The sequence below is a fragment of the Brienomyrus brachyistius genome, chromosome 1 (genome assembly GCF_023856365.1).
Source record: "Brienomyrus brachyistius isolate T26 chromosome 1, BBRACH_0.4, whole genome shotgun sequence".
NCBI classification, from domain to species: domain Eukaryota; kingdom Metazoa; phylum Chordata; class Actinopteri; order Osteoglossiformes; family Mormyridae; genus Brienomyrus; species Brienomyrus brachyistius.
Genome location: NC_064533.1, coordinates 39,990,529 through 40,006,152, shown reverse-complemented (window position 1 = coordinate 40,006,152; position 15,624 = coordinate 39,990,529). Strand labels below are relative to the sequence as shown.

Below are 15,624 nucleotides of genomic sequence, written 5' to 3'. Positions count from 1 at the left end.
GAAGAACTGCTCCAGTTAGTATATTAAATCAAACAACCCTACCTAACTCTTCAGAACTGCAAGCAGCTCTAAGACAGAGTACAGAAACCAAACAACTTGTTTACTAACTCACAAAAACTTACACCCAGTCTGAGGCATTGAATGAGTCACACAAGTGCTGTATATACTTGTCCTGATGCACAGTTCAGTGACAGAAGTGTCAAGATGTTAGCTTATCATCTACTGAGTCACACAACATATGTTGCTGCCTTTTTAAAATGCTTCATTTTACTTACAACCTACCAGAACATTTGTGAAGCTTAAACCCTTGGGAACTGAAACACTGGTTATCTGTGGTAGACCTGAGGTACAATTACACCTGATCAAATCACCATTAATGCAATTAACTATCAGCATAAAATACTAATGAGATATTCATTCATTTGGCATATGGTCTTACCCACTGCCACTGTTAATAAACCATAGGTGTGAAAGAGAAAGCAACCGCAGTACAATGTGCGATCATTGATATCTGGCTTTAAAACACATTATTACATTACACAAAGACACCCAGTGCTGATTTATTTATTTACAAAACCCACAAATGTACACTTCTGGTCACACATCTACTGAAAATTGAAGCAAGCATCTTCTTGCTTTGTGTAACAGGCAATTAAGTCTTGAGGTGGACAGCAGAATCACCTCAAACAATTACAATTTCTGATCATGGTGCAGAGACTTGCTCTCCAAAGAAATGTAATTTGTTTTGCATATAAAGTTTCCATAAATGCTTTTCTTAAGCAATCATCAGAGTGAATTTATAACCTGTAAAGATCCTCTATTGCAGCGATTCTCAACCTATGGGTTGCAACCCAAATTTGGGTCGCAGTAAGTTCTGAAATGGTTGCGAGGCAGAGTTAGAAATGCAAGCATTTTAAAACCAGCAAGCTCTTATACTGATCCACAATCAGATTTTCCACCTCCATGTGCTTAGCACAAAACTAGTGAACACTCAACCAATCCAAGAAGTCAAACCACACGTGTTTAATTAAAAAAAATACTGGCACATCCAATCAGATTTGTGCAACAGCCATTGATTCTCGCAAACTGTACTGCGTGCTTGATCATAGTGATATTTTAAACCTATACTTGATAGAGGGTCGTGACTAAGCTGGCACGGTAAAAAATGGGTCGCGGTGCAAAAGATTGAGAACCACTGCTTTATTGCATTGGAGTAGCCTTTTGCTTTGTAGCCCTCATTAAAATTTGTGAAGAAAACAAACAAACTGTTAACCATTATTATTACCACATTTTATTGACTTTGATGATACTTAGAGGTCTTAGTGCATTTGCCAGTCATTTTTAAAATGACAGCCCTTTTAAATGGAGGTTTTAGACAGCGTGCACGCACGCACGCACGCGCACGCACACACACACACACACACACACAAATATGACTTCTGAAATCAAGATCCTACATGAACCCATTTCAGTTCAGTCATTTTATGGGGAAAAAATGCATACAACTATGATCTTTTTCTCAGGCTTGTCTGACTCATCAGTCTTTAGCTCGAGGTGGTTGGTAGTACGACTGAGTTGGCCGTGTGCGTCTAGGTTGACCATCGCCTCCTCGGCGATACTCCAGGGAAGTTGCACATGAAACATCTTCATCCTGCAAACATGATAAGTAGGTCAGACCCCCAAGCAACTCTACATCCTGCAAGAAGTAAACCTGCATGCTATTAAACCATTAAATAGTTTCACATTATATTTAAGTTACATAGGTTTGAAAAGTTCATAAAAGAATGCTGTTAAAGCCAGGAGTTTAAAGGTAAATTACCACAGTAATTTACACCAATACAGCTCTTGAATGGATCAAATGTTTTTCCCCCATTCTCATTATAAAGGAAGATCTCGAATTTGTCAGTGAAAACACCATCATGATCCCATTTATGTAGCTGGGAAAACGACAGGATTGCACCTATGCTCATCTCATCGACAGATCTAATCCAACTGCACAATGGTGCCCTCACAGAGAAGGGGATACCTAAAGCACAAGAGTTGTCCCTTCACAAGACCTGCTCTGTGGTAAAACAGCCAAAACACTCTGGGTAAAGCTTTGCTTCTCCTGCGCGGCAGAAGTGACCGCTCACTATAACAATTTTTCTTGCCTTAAGCAGACTAAAACTCATTTTATAGTCAAACCTTGGATTGAGTAACTTGATTTGCAGGTGTTTTTTTTCCAAGACGAGCAAAATTTTTTTTATAAATTTTGACTTGATGAATGAGTGAAGTCTTGCAATATGAGTATTACATATACGCTTTGTCTGCCTAGCATCACGTAATCACAACTGAGCCAATGGTTTTCTCTCTCTCGCTGCGAGATTGTGGGTAATTGTTTCCCTGCTCGGTCTCAGTCGGCGTGTCTCACTCGTATAGTCAAAATTTTGTTGAAAAGCACCACCCGAATAAGGGTGTAGCAGTGCAAGCGATGAATCTGTTTACAATGCAATGTCCACATTTCTGCAAAATCGAAAAGGAGGCAAACGCAGCTGTCATTGGATAGGTTCCTTGTTAAAGTTACACAAAAAGAAAAAAGATTCCAGTGAGCCAACAGATAGCAGTGATTCCGTTAATTATAGTGAGTCGTCCTACAAAATAACCCTCCTCTTCTCTCTCTAGTCTCCCTCACACTATCGATGATTCTTTTCAAAGATTAATTTGTTTTATGAATTTTTACTTTATATTTTATAATTTTTTTCAGAATCGTGCAGCCCTAATAAGTAATTGAATTTTCAAGCTCATTACCCAGTGAAGTCTTAAATACTTTTACCCTAACTAATGTAGAAATTCAAAGACGCGCTGACTAGAGGAGTTGCATGCCTGATTTTTATTCCTTCCTGATATTTCTGAGGTTTCTCACTGGTTATCAGGCAACGTGGCAAACACTGTTCACTGTCAACTGGGACTTTTCCAACCATTTTAAAAACCACTACAACAAAGCGCTCCTTAAGAGCTGTACGAGCCTGTAGTGGATCCTGTTGCGGTCAGCAGACACACTAACATGTATCATATTTGCATTGAATCAACGTCCGATTTAAAGGTATATTTTTATTCAAGCTCTTAACAGCTTAGCTCCATCATACTATGGAAGATCATGAATTATTTTTCCAAGCGTAGAAGAACACACTCCAGTTTGTAAATCTATCTTTTAATATCCAAGGAAAGTTACGTTTGATGTAACAGCTTCAAATAATTAATTTAGTGTTGGGACAAAAATCTGGGTTAACCTGAGCAAGTGGAAGATTAGCCACTGAGTATTACTGCTGGTAAGAAAATAAGGCAAGCTCATTTACCTTCAAAAGCCAACTCTGAAAAGTTAATCACGGGAACACTGGCAGCTGGATTTATGAACAAATAATATCAGGGGTGTCACTACTGATTATATCAAGAATCAAGTAATCTTCCGACTAATATTACGAATCAGTGAAAAATCATTTAAACACAATATAGCACAATATAATATAACATAATTGCAATTAACCCGGGTTCGTGTCTCCGCCTGGGTCACATGTGTGTGGAGTTTGCATGTTCTCCCCATATCGTCGTGGGGTTTCCTCCGGGTACTCCGGTTTCCCCCCACAGTCCAAAAACATGCTGCGGCTAATTGGAGTTGCTGAATTGCCCGTAGGTGTGCATGTGTGAGTGATTGGTGTGTGAGTGTGCCCTGCGATGGGCTGGCCCCCCATCCTGGGTTGTTCCCTGCCTCGTGCCCATTGATTCCGGGATAGGCTCCGGACCCCCCGCGACCCAATAGGATAAGCGGTTTGGAAAATGGATGGATGGATGGATAATTGCAATTAGTGCAAGGCAGGAACCAACCAACTACTGCAATTAGGACTTGACTATACGACCTCAAATCAATATCATGATTAATTGAACATTTTACCTCGATTACAGTTAATGAACGATTATTTCAGTTTTGTTGTTTGCGCTCATTTCACTGACAAGGTTTGTACTGAAAATATGCTTAACTGTTAAAGCTGGGACATTTCTGAGTGAAAGACTGTATATCTTTGCGATGTTAAAATAATTGAAGGAAACACAAATGAACCATTTATGGCCATTTACTGAATATTTCAAACAACTGAAATCAAAGCACAAATAACTTGTTATAATAACCTCTGTTGTCCCAAGATAGCTTCTATTCTGTGATCTCTAGAAAACAACTTTAGCTATATTAAGATCACTAGAATACTACAGTAAGTCATGATCTCGATATAAGACAAAAACAGATGATAATGGATGTCCTCTATGGACGTCCGTACAATGCCGAGTTGCAGTGAAATGACATGGACAAAGCAGTTGTGCGTTCATGTGAATGGGCCATGTTAAAAGTTCCTTGCTTTAAGTTTTCTTTCAGTTTAAATAATAAATGGAAGGTAAAATTTGTCTCTTTTTGATGATCTGAAAAACAATATGATCAAATATTGTGAGATGGGCCCAAACTGTAAATTTTGCAATCTGTTGTACTCTTAACCCATACGTAGCAAGCTACCTAGTGAATACATTTCTTACATTGCACAGCTGATGGTGACACATTAGAGGTTTCCATTACAGCTGTGGCTGAAATACTTTTCACAAATGGAGAAAACAAATGGGTAGCTATGTATAACCCAAACTTGACAAACATGAGGAAGAGTGAGTTGGTTCCGGTAATATTAGACAATGATATTGATTTGTTGTCCGCGATAAAAACTTTGTTCTGTGTTTTAAAATAGGCAATGAAAGGAAAGGCAGTGAAAGCTAAGACAATTGCACAGTACTGTAAGTCAAAGTAGTGACAGAGCCAGGCTAGGTGAGAGATTAAATGGCACACTTCTAATACATTTAGTGGGGGAAAAAAAGTTGTTTTGTATTCTAAAGGGGAAAATTTTGTTTTTTTTGCTGGCAAGCTAAAATTTTAACTGCTCTGTCTGTGGAATGATTTCACGACATCGTGGATTGAAAAAGCATGGTAATGCATGGGCTTCTTACCCTTGAGTGTTTCGGCACAGGTTTGATGTTTTCAAGAAGAACCTCTTCACAGTTCCCATAATCGGTAAATACAACTACAGCAGTAGACCCAGAATGGTGTACAGCATTGATCTGGGCATGGTAGAACTAGAGAGAAAAATAAAATGTAATTTAGATATGAATCCATTACAAATATCATGACCTTATCTACAATCCATTTCCATTGTTACAACTGAAGAGCTATTTTAAATGATTAGAAATGTTAAAAAAATAATTGTACAACACCTTATTGTCTTCCCAGTAGAGTGCAAGGCACTGGTCTCCTGACTTCCAGTTATTTGCTCCATGAGTGCCTGACATTGCGCTGGAGTTCTGTTTAATAGGTCCAGTTCGTTTGCGCTGCGAGGTTCCATTCTGTATTTGTTGATTTGTAGTGATCTGGACCCCAGCTAAATCTTGTGTACCCAAAGTATCCCTGTTCCCCCGTGGATTGGGACAATTCTGAGCTCCCTCAGAACTGGGTTTTCGGTTATTAGCATCAGGGTTTGGCCTGTCAACCTTCCCCCTCCTCTTCTTTATGTCAGGCTTGCTGTCAGGCCTAGAGTGTGTGCCATTTTCTTGAGGTCCTTTCTTTAGAAGTGGGTCAGCTTCTTGCTGGGATCTTAGAGACACTGCATTACCCCTGGATGCTTGTGTGGAATCAATGCGAGTGGCCTGGTCCTTCAATCGTGGGTTTCCCAGAAACACGTCGCTCCCCTTCCGTCCCTCATCATGCCATCTAACCTGGTTGTCAATGATGGTCCTCTCTGGTCCCCACTGGTATCTCTGGCCGGGAGCCAGTGGGTCCGCTGTAGACCTGGGAAAATCACTGTCCTTCAGGAAGCGAGGGGGCTTCTCATTCCTCTGCTGCCGCCCTTCATTTCGTGGAGGGTATCGGGAGTGGGCCTGGTCTTTGTTTGGGAATGCCATTTTGGTCTGTGGATCCTCATACTTCTGGGAAGCCTGGGTCTTTGGCTCTATGATAAGAGTTGCATGCACTTACAAAATTCTTTCATAGGCATAACCATAAAACACAAATATTCAATCACAGATATTAAAAGGGCTGAATTTAATCCTAAGTGTGCATGATTAAGGACTTTCATAATTGTTCTTGTTTAATTATTCACCAAGTATCAAAGTTTCTATTGACATTTAATTACTTCCAAAATGGGACATTATGGTTCCTCCTCATTGGCCAAAAAAATTATGCCTGTAAAAAGCTGAATAAAGTCTTCTTACCTTGAACCGAAAACGCACTCATTTTTGATTCCAGGAAATCAAACAGTGTGCTGGGACCAGAAGGCCTTCCTCCTGCAATGTCATCTTCCTCTATCCTGGATCTTCCTCGCCCCCTCCCCTTCGCTGTTAAAAAAAAAAAAAAAAGGTGGCTGTTTTCATTTAGGTCTTTAACAAATCTAAGTTTGACCAGCAAAGTGATTGTTGTTCAACTGTTCAGGTCTATTCAAGTCAACCACAGAAACCCATGATTCTGAAGGATAATTGAGGGTCTGCTTCACCTCTGGGTGGTGGTCGGTTAAACTCTGCGGGAGCAGGGCTGGGCTTGTCAGTGGACAGCAGGGAGTTGAGTGCTGGCTCCATTTTATTATTGTTGTCCAAGAGGGCCTGCCGTGCAGCATCTTTGCTGAAGCCCATTTCCATGATATCTTTAAGGGCTCTCTCATCCACCTGAGAGATCGACAAGTTAGCAAAATAATAACCAAAGAGAACACCACATTACATTACCTAAATGTGGCCATACTCACAAATTTTAAACAAAAAGTTAAAAATTCAGGGACTCGCCAGCTCTCGGTAGACTCCTTCTGGCTGGCTGTCAGGCTTCTCATCACGCTTCTTCTGGTAGAATTCTCGAGCCTTATGCGTAGAGCCAGGGTTGGTGAGATTGCTGCCTGCATTGCCCCCACCACCGAATGTCCGAGGCTTCAAAGAATTGATAGAAGAGTTTTTTAATTAGTTCAAGTGACAAGATTACTTAAAATTACATTTAATAAAATTTTTCTCCGATTCAGATGTGTGTTTGTTACCTCTTTGTTCTTTGCAATCTCTGCAATGGTCGCAATCCTTTGCTTCTCAAACTCATCGTTCTCATCAGCAGTCTTAACAGAGTTGGTGACTTGCAGTGTCTTCCTCTGGTCCAGCTCTTTGCTGTCCACTTGATCTTTAGAAACATGTTTCTGAAAAGATCAATACTGTAAGACAGTGTCAATATAATAAAACCTTGCAACAAAGCTCTGCCATGAAGAACTTAATGTAAACATACTTAATGAACAAATAAAGGATTGATATGTTTTAAGACATACCTCATTTCATTTTTTTTCCATGATTATGATTTTATCATTAGTCATAGACCAAATATTGCATTATTTAGAAAGAATCATTGCTGCAGTTGTGCAACAAAAAAGTAGAGTGATTCTCAGAGAACCGTGAGGACTTGATTAATAGTGTGACATTTCTAATTAAACAAGGAGTCACAATGACAAGGGAACTGGTATAATAATGAAGTGAAACAGACAGACCTTTCCAAAAGGAAGAAAGGGAGGCGGGCCCCCTTCTGCCCCAACATTACTCCTGCTGTGTTTTGCCAAACTCTAATCAATGGTGGAGAGAGGAAAAATTAGAAGTCAGAAGAAGAGACTGAATGCATGGTAAGCTTTTGGTGAATTTCCCTTATATTCTCCAGTGCATTGCTGTGATAAAACTTTGATTAAATGTGTATAGATGATTAAATGCATACACCATTGCTGAAGTGGTGGCTTTTAATTAACCCTCTGGGGTCGAGTGCGTTTTTTGTGTCCATCTCAGTTTATATCTTACTGAAATCTTAATGTAGAATCACGAAAAAAACGCTGACTAAATCCGTAATCTGTCTTCTTTTCAAAATGGCAACTGTCAGAAGTATTAATGTTTTTAAAATTAGGTTAAAAAACTAAACCATGTCAGCTTTCTTTGTTTTACCTGCATCGGGGGTGTGTAGTGCCGCCCTCACCTGAAGATCGCTATTAACATTATAAATAGCTGCATTAGCGCGTGTTCAAATTGCATTTGCATGGTAATTTGATGAACAACGTAGAAGTGAAACACAATCCATATACATCCCCATCAGCCCCATGAAAGGGGGGGGGGGGGGGGGGGGGGGGGGTGGCCAGGTGTGAATGGCTCATGCATCCACATAAGAGCTCCAAAATATTCAAGAAGGAGACCAGAAATAGTGACATGAGTTAGCTTTTTCTTATTTATTTATCCAACTGAATGTTGCAACTATACCATTTAGTCATCTTCAACTTTAGTTCACTTCACTTTGGTGATCAGATATCTGGGATCAAAACAAACTGCCACCATTGCTTACTATGTACTTTTATAATATTTCTGCAAGTGTTCCAAACTGCATTTTGCAATGTCTATACTTTGATGCCAAATTACAAATCTGTAAATCTGACATCAAGTACTGTGCAAAAGTCTTAGGCAGGCAAAGAAAATGATGTTTAGATTATCCTCATGTCAGTGTAAAACTATGATATTATGCCTGTCAAAGTATGTCAGCTTAGCCATTTCAGAACCTCTGCTAAAAGCATCCTAGTGTTTGCAGTGACCGTCTAGTACAGCCATGTATTTTTCGACTTGGCCACTATCACACCTCATACAGCTAGTCAATCTGTCACTGACTTTTTAAACCAATATATTTATTTAATTGAGCTGTTGGTGAAATTTAACAAAATCATAGAACGGCTGAGGTGCCCCTAAGACTTTTGCACAGTACTGTATTTACAATATACATTAAAATAAAGATGAGTGTAATGGCAAAACAAATATATTAGAAATAATTTGCCATGAATTAAGTTGATATGTGAAGAAATGTGTGATCATGCCCCAGTCAGTGACAGTGTGCTTCCTACCCCTAGACCGCAGAGGGTAAAACCTCTTTATACTGTAGGTTGCTGTATCTAATATCTTATCCACTTGACCTAGACAGAGAGTCTGTCTTTACATCCCTAAGAGAGAACTGGATGTTACGTAACTTCATTGAAGACTGAATAATACTTAATCTGACAGTACAATGTCATTCCACAGAATTACACACCCACTTGTCTTTGCATCAAGAAAGTGTTCTATAATCACAAAGCACTGAAAATGGTCATTAATACATGGATATTTTCAATTATGATATTCTTACTCTTTGCAATTCCCATTTTTGAATCATGTGATCAACTTCTCCACCAAGAACAGCAACTTTGGAATCATCCAGCAGCAAGAAGCCATTCTTCAGAGTCACTGAGCCAAGGAGCTTCACTTTAGTTCCAGGAGGAGTGTTCAGACTGTAAACAATAGAGATTAACATGAAGCTGCTCATGTGGCTTTTTTAGGAATACAAAAAAAGTTTTTAGAAAAAATGGTTTCATCCAACGAATACTATTCATTTTGGTAAAACTGAAAATCCACCACAATCTGATGTCACAAAACACTTTGTACCATCTTACAGAACACTATTACAAAGCATGACAGTGTTCCTCCTATACGTGAACAGCGTCGGCACTCAGAACAGCTAAAATGTTCTGGCGACCATTTCAACAAAATGCTGAAATGTCATTTTTTGAAGCACCATGGAAAGCAATTAGAAAAAGGGCCTATTTTGAAAAATATTCCTCTGTAGAACAATAAAATCCTTGACACTAACGGCTCATTGACATGAAAGACTATATATTGATAATTAAGACTATGACATGATCACTAGAGACCCCAGGGTAGCCCAGGACACTCTATAAAGTATCCATTTGCGTTCCAAAGCGTGCCTCTTTAAAGGGTTGTGATACTGAAAATTGGACATGCATGCTTTCAAAGAGATCAAACCTGACACGGTAAAAAAGGGGGTCTTTTGAGAATTCTAGTGACTGAGGCATAAAGACATACATGCACTTACGAATTTCACTTTAAGTTCACAATCTGCATTGGGTCTTTGAGGATTTGGTCTGATGTTAAATGAAAGCCGACTGCAGCTAAAAGACCAGTCCCTATCTTGATCCCTCATACTAATGTAATGCTCAATGCTTTTGTCCCACTACACCCTCATGCAAAATGAGGACTACACACGTAATTTTACTTAAATCCTTCCAACTATTTCTCAAAAATTGTAAATAGTGTAAAATAAGTAATGTAAAGAAACACACTGACTCTTACGTTTGGTAACTTTTCCTTTGTGAAAAGTATTTTTTGTGCTGTTAGTTATGCCACTTTGTTTAAAGAATAGTTTTACAGTAGAACAGAAGTACATTAAGCAATTATCAGTTCTTAGGTTCTTGCTCTAATAAAGCAGTAATATGTAATTGGGCTACCCTTTCTGGAAAGGGCAAGCCAATTACAACTGCACACCTCATCAGCATACTGTAGGGTATTACTGATAACCATGTAAAGCCTCCATGGTTTCTTCTTTTTCATTAGCTTCCATGTAAACCAGATTAAAACATTAGTACATTGCAGAGGCACCCGTAAAAAACTAGAAGCTGCTCAGCTCACCTGATTTTGGTCATGTGTTTGAGCTCAATGCCCACGCAGCTGGTGTGACCATCTGTCATGTGCACACGCAGCATTCGCGGGGCAGCATGGGACTCCTCGTTGTCTTTTGGAGCCGCCACATTCCTGAGCTTCAGCACCTGGAGGACAAATGGGCCTTCCAACTGCAGAGAGATGCCGTAAAATGACAAACAGGCCAACAGGCAGACTACATACCTAAACATTTTAAGTATGTAATTTCATACAAATTAAACAATTCTTATATAAGAGTTATGTTAAGTATATAACATAACATACAACTTAAATTATACAATTCATGTGTCTATCTCTTTCATGTATCTTTATTAATGGAATCTGAACTAACGTATTATTTCCTTCAGAATATCAATAAAGCACAATGCCATTTCTCTATCATCAGTTTTTTTTTTTTTTTTTTTTTTACAGATTTTAAAAGGTGGGGATATGAAAAATATATTTTTATCTAACATAGAAAAAACTTCAGTTTTGTAATGCTATCATGATAAGTGCATCAGTTTGTGCAGTTTAATTGCAAAGTTGCCTGTGAGTGCCATCTACTGGTAAATGGTTGTATATGTACACTAAATGGACAAAAGTATAGGCAGGGATTGACATAACTGGTACGCAAATACGTATTCACCTTTTAAAGCGATATGTGTGGCAATAGATTAATGCAACAGTGCAAATATGTACAAATTTTAAGTGCATTTGCGCCAATATGACAAGAAATTACCGTGCATTTTAGCGTCTATACCACAAATGAAGTACAAATTTAGCATATAAAGGTTAAAATGCATGATAATTTCTTGTCATATTGCCGCAAACACACATAAAACACATACACATCCATGCTGTTACATACACAGGTGAATGCGTACTTGCATACCAGTTATGTTAATCACTGAGTATAGGGACACATGGCCATTACACCCACAGTAAGGCCTTCCAGAAAAAGGCCTCCCCAAACTGTTTCTACAAAGTTGGATGCATAGAATTGTACAAAATGTCTTGTCATTCTCAAGCATTACGAGTCACCTGCACAGGCACTAAGGGGCCTAGCCCATCCCCTGAAAAGCAACCTCATAACATTATCCCTCCTCCACAAAACTCTACAGCTGGCACAATGCAGTGCGGCAGGTAACGTTCTCCTGGCATCCGCTAAACCCGGACTCCATCAGACTGCCAGACAGTGAAGCCTGATTTGTCACTCCATAGAACACATTTCATCTGATGCTTGTCATTGCACCTGCTGAAGTAAGGCTTGCATGCAGCTGCTCGGCCATAGAAGCCCATTCCATGAAGCTCCTGGCGTACAGTTTTTATGCTGGGGTTAGTGGCAGAGGGAGCTTGGAACTCTACAGATAATGAGTCAAAAGAGCATCGGCAACTTTTACGCACTATGCACCTCAGCACTTGGCGACTTCGCTCTGTTACTTCAGATGCCCTGACACTTCGTGGCTGAGTTTCTGTTGTCCCTAAATGATTCCACTTTGTAACAATATCACTTACAGTCGGCTGTGGAGTATCAAGCAGGAAAGAAATTTCACATTTTGACTTATTGCAAAGGAGCTAGTACCACATTTGAATTCGGTGAGCTGTTCAGAACAACCCATTCTTTCACAAATGTTTCTAAACCTGATTGCATGGCCAGGTGATTTTATACATCTGTGACAATGGGTCCAAATTAAACACCTGAATTCAATGATTGAGAGGTGTGGGACAATACGCTTGTCCATGTATCTATCTATCTGAATGTATGTAGTATGTACCTGCAACAATACAATTTTCTTTTGAAAGGATCGTATTAATTTTATTGGAAATAAGCACACTGAGAAAATTACTATGCAGAATATTATAAAGTATACTATATCCTGAGCTAGAAACAAGCATGTCACTTTTAACAGCTGGTTCTACCTAGTGCATGGCTGATGACACTTCAGCAGGAGGTATACCTGCCCCCCCAGATGTTTTGTTTTTTTTTAAAGGTCTATTTATATTAATATATGCATACTGTCTCACAAATCAAAACTAAATATCCACCTTTCTCATACTGTCATACCATATCATACCTTTTCAACTCTCCCGCTATTGATATCAGTAGGGAGAATTTTCTTGCCAATCGGTCTCAGGTCACTCTGTGAAGATATATTACCAATGTAAAAAACGCACATATGTCCCGAAACAAACAAAAACAACACAAATGAAGAACACCGTAAAATGTATACAATGACACTTTAAAGACATCTCCCAAACTTACATTAAGCAGAAAGCTGATGATCTCATGGACAGAAGGTTTCTCTAAGGTGCTAATACATGTTTCCATTCCCTCCTCCGAAAGGTGCCTGGGTGTAGAAAATGGCAATTCAACAAACCCCCTTTTTTGTACCAGGTAGATATAGATTATACTTCCACTAACATAAGGTTAAGGCACTCTATTATTATTATTATTATTATTATTATTACTAGTAGTAGTAGTAGTAGTAGTAGTAGTAGGAGGAGGAGGAGGAGGAGGAGGAGGAGCAGTAGTAGTGGTAAATGCAACAACTTGGGGAAAAAATACATATTCGCATCTTTTTCAATATCATATCAATATCATTTCAATATCAATGCGTAATGGGTTTCTGTCATCTGCAGTGCAATAGGCGGCTGCGATGCAGGCTAACATCGGTTTCCAGCTGATGAATGCATCAACAAATCACAGTCATCAATACAAGTGAGCTACGCACATGATAATGCTGACAAGATAACTCTGCCTTCAAGACACGTCGAAAAAAATCGTAAATACTACAAAGTCGTATTTTTTGGGAAATTCGGGATTATCTTTAAGACCCGAGTTCCCGAGTTGGGGGCGTGTCATTACAACAATCATGACGGAGGCGATGGAAAGCTCCACTGTGAAAGGCACATTATTTTGAAAGTAGTAAATTTTATGCAACATATAATTGCAAAACTGTTCTGAATTATTCTGAATTCTGGGGAGATTGTTACATAGTGTACCAGGGGAAAAAATTATGGTTTTGTCGCAATATTTGATATATAGCCGGTCAGCTACCTAATGTTTCAGCAACGAATTACAAAAAAGTTTAATTAACGCTACAAATGTATTTTGACGTTGGAGGAAGGAAAAATACAGCAAAACAGAAAGTAGCTTTCTTATCGCCTCCATTTTGCTCCGACTTAACCACTTGAATACGCGTCGTCATAATTACGATTTCCTTATTCACTAGTCGGATCTTTTGAGTAAGACTTGAAGGCAGCATAACTGAGGGTGGCCAACTCTCACGCATCTGGCATAACACTCAAGCTAGAAATTTTGCGGCAAACACGCAATTTTTCCATTATAAACCTAAAATTAGCTGTATCTAACGCGTTGGGTAGTTTGCTAACCCCAAAGACTATTAAACAAGGCAATAAAACTGGTAAATACATATAGGTTTGTGCGCAGAATTGAGTTGAATTGAAATACACACTTCAGCCAGCTGACCAAAGTTGGCAACCCTAACTAGCAATGATAATTATGTATCCGCTCTGTACTGAAAGCTGAATCACTACGTACGTCAACCACGGCCTAAGCTAACTTGCTTTTCAAGTTACAATAGAAAAAGCTCTTACCATATTGCAATTATAAGACACTACACAGCCAAAAAAGACATTACCACATAGATAATCTAAAAACAGGGCTAGCGATTCCACGTTACATACCAGCCTTCTTTGACTAAAGCTGAGCCAATGTCTTCCATTTTTCTTCGCGAACAAGTTTAATAATATCTACAAAGGCTTCTCAAGCTAAAAATTAAAAGAAAATAAGTTCATCCGCCATTATTAATTTAAAAATGGTCAACAACTTATTTCATAGCTTAGTACAGTAACCAAAAGCATATAAACACATTGTTCAGATACCCTAACAAAAAAATGCCGCCATCTTGGAAATGCGCAAAAGGTCAAAGGTAAAAGGTTTTACACGTTCCGTACATACGCGTTGCAGTACTTGTTCTTGTCAATGTTCTGTCCCATTACATTTCTATTTGAGTCAACAACAAAAGAAGCATTGCGTGAGTTTAAAAATAACCCCGCGAAAGACATGATAACGGTTTTAGGACCTAGGAAGGAACAGTGTCAATAAGTTTTACTTTCGCTCTAGTTTATAACGCAGACAACTTGTATTCTATCGCCTAGATAATAATAATAATTAAAAAAAGTTTTAAATAGAGAATGAATCTACTACCCCGACAAATGCTTTAATACCAATGCTTTTTTTTCAGCCCAGTTTATTTAAAATCATTAATTAAAACAATAGACACGAAATAAAAAATCTAATAATTTACATACAAAACTGTGAATGTGAATTCTAAAGTTGTGAAACTGACAATGCGTGCATATGGAATACTGAAAAAGCACTAGTGATGTAAAATTGATTTGAAATTTATTTAACAATTAACAATTAGTTATTTGTTTTGATTTTTTACTCTTTGACTATGGGCACTCTTCTACCACTGCATGAAGTGGCAACCAGTTTTACACTCTGGGACCAACTTGGTGGGCAGTTTTAATAGTATAATATTATATGGGGAGCACATTAAACATTGTATTTGGTGTTATATGCACATATAACATCAGCTTAATAAATTAATAGGGTAACAGTACAGTATTTATAAACTTTCAATACATTTAACAATTTAAAATTTGAACAATATTTAGCCTTTATTTATTGAACTATGTTGCCCCTTCGAAGATTCTACATTTGGCTTCTTCATTATAATCAGTATAACTGTAAAACCTTCACACGATATGCCTTGCCATTTACACTTTTCTGTATTTGGAAAAAGATTCTAAGGAGTAGGCTGTATGTCTCGTGGAAAGAATGACACGATTGCTAAAAATAAGCCCTCTTAAGTTCACCTGGAGTTTGCAACAAAGTTTCTTCAGCTATCCTAAAAGATTGTAAGTGTTATGGTGAGCTGAAGTCATGCTGGATGCTTTTGTGTCAAATGTAATACATTATAATTGGCTGAGAACATCATGGCATGTTAACAATTCCGCTAAAGTTAA

At 38.5% G+C, this 15,624-nt stretch overlaps 1 protein-coding gene across 1 annotated transcript; it reads right to left on the bottom strand.

The window, feature by feature from the left end:
• Positions 1-548: 548 nt before the first annotated feature.
• On the bottom strand, positions 549-14,532 carry tdrd3 (tudor domain containing 3). The gene is made up of 13 exons (XM_049031481.1): positions 14,278-14,532; positions 12,833-12,917; positions 12,645-12,710; positions 10,561-10,721; positions 9,224-9,365; positions 7,569-7,640; positions 7,077-7,226; positions 6,835-6,972; positions 6,552-6,720; positions 6,274-6,396; positions 5,281-6,011; positions 5,017-5,142; positions 549-1,651 (listed from the first exon to the last, which is right to left on the bottom strand). The coding sequence occupies exons 1-13, from the start codon at positions 14,313-14,315 to the stop codon at positions 1,538-1,540; spliced, it is 2,115 nt and encodes a 704-aa protein (XP_048887438.1). The 5' UTR covers positions 14,316-14,532; the 3' UTR covers positions 549-1,537.
• Between the last annotated feature and the right edge of the window lie 1,092 nt (positions 14,533-15,624).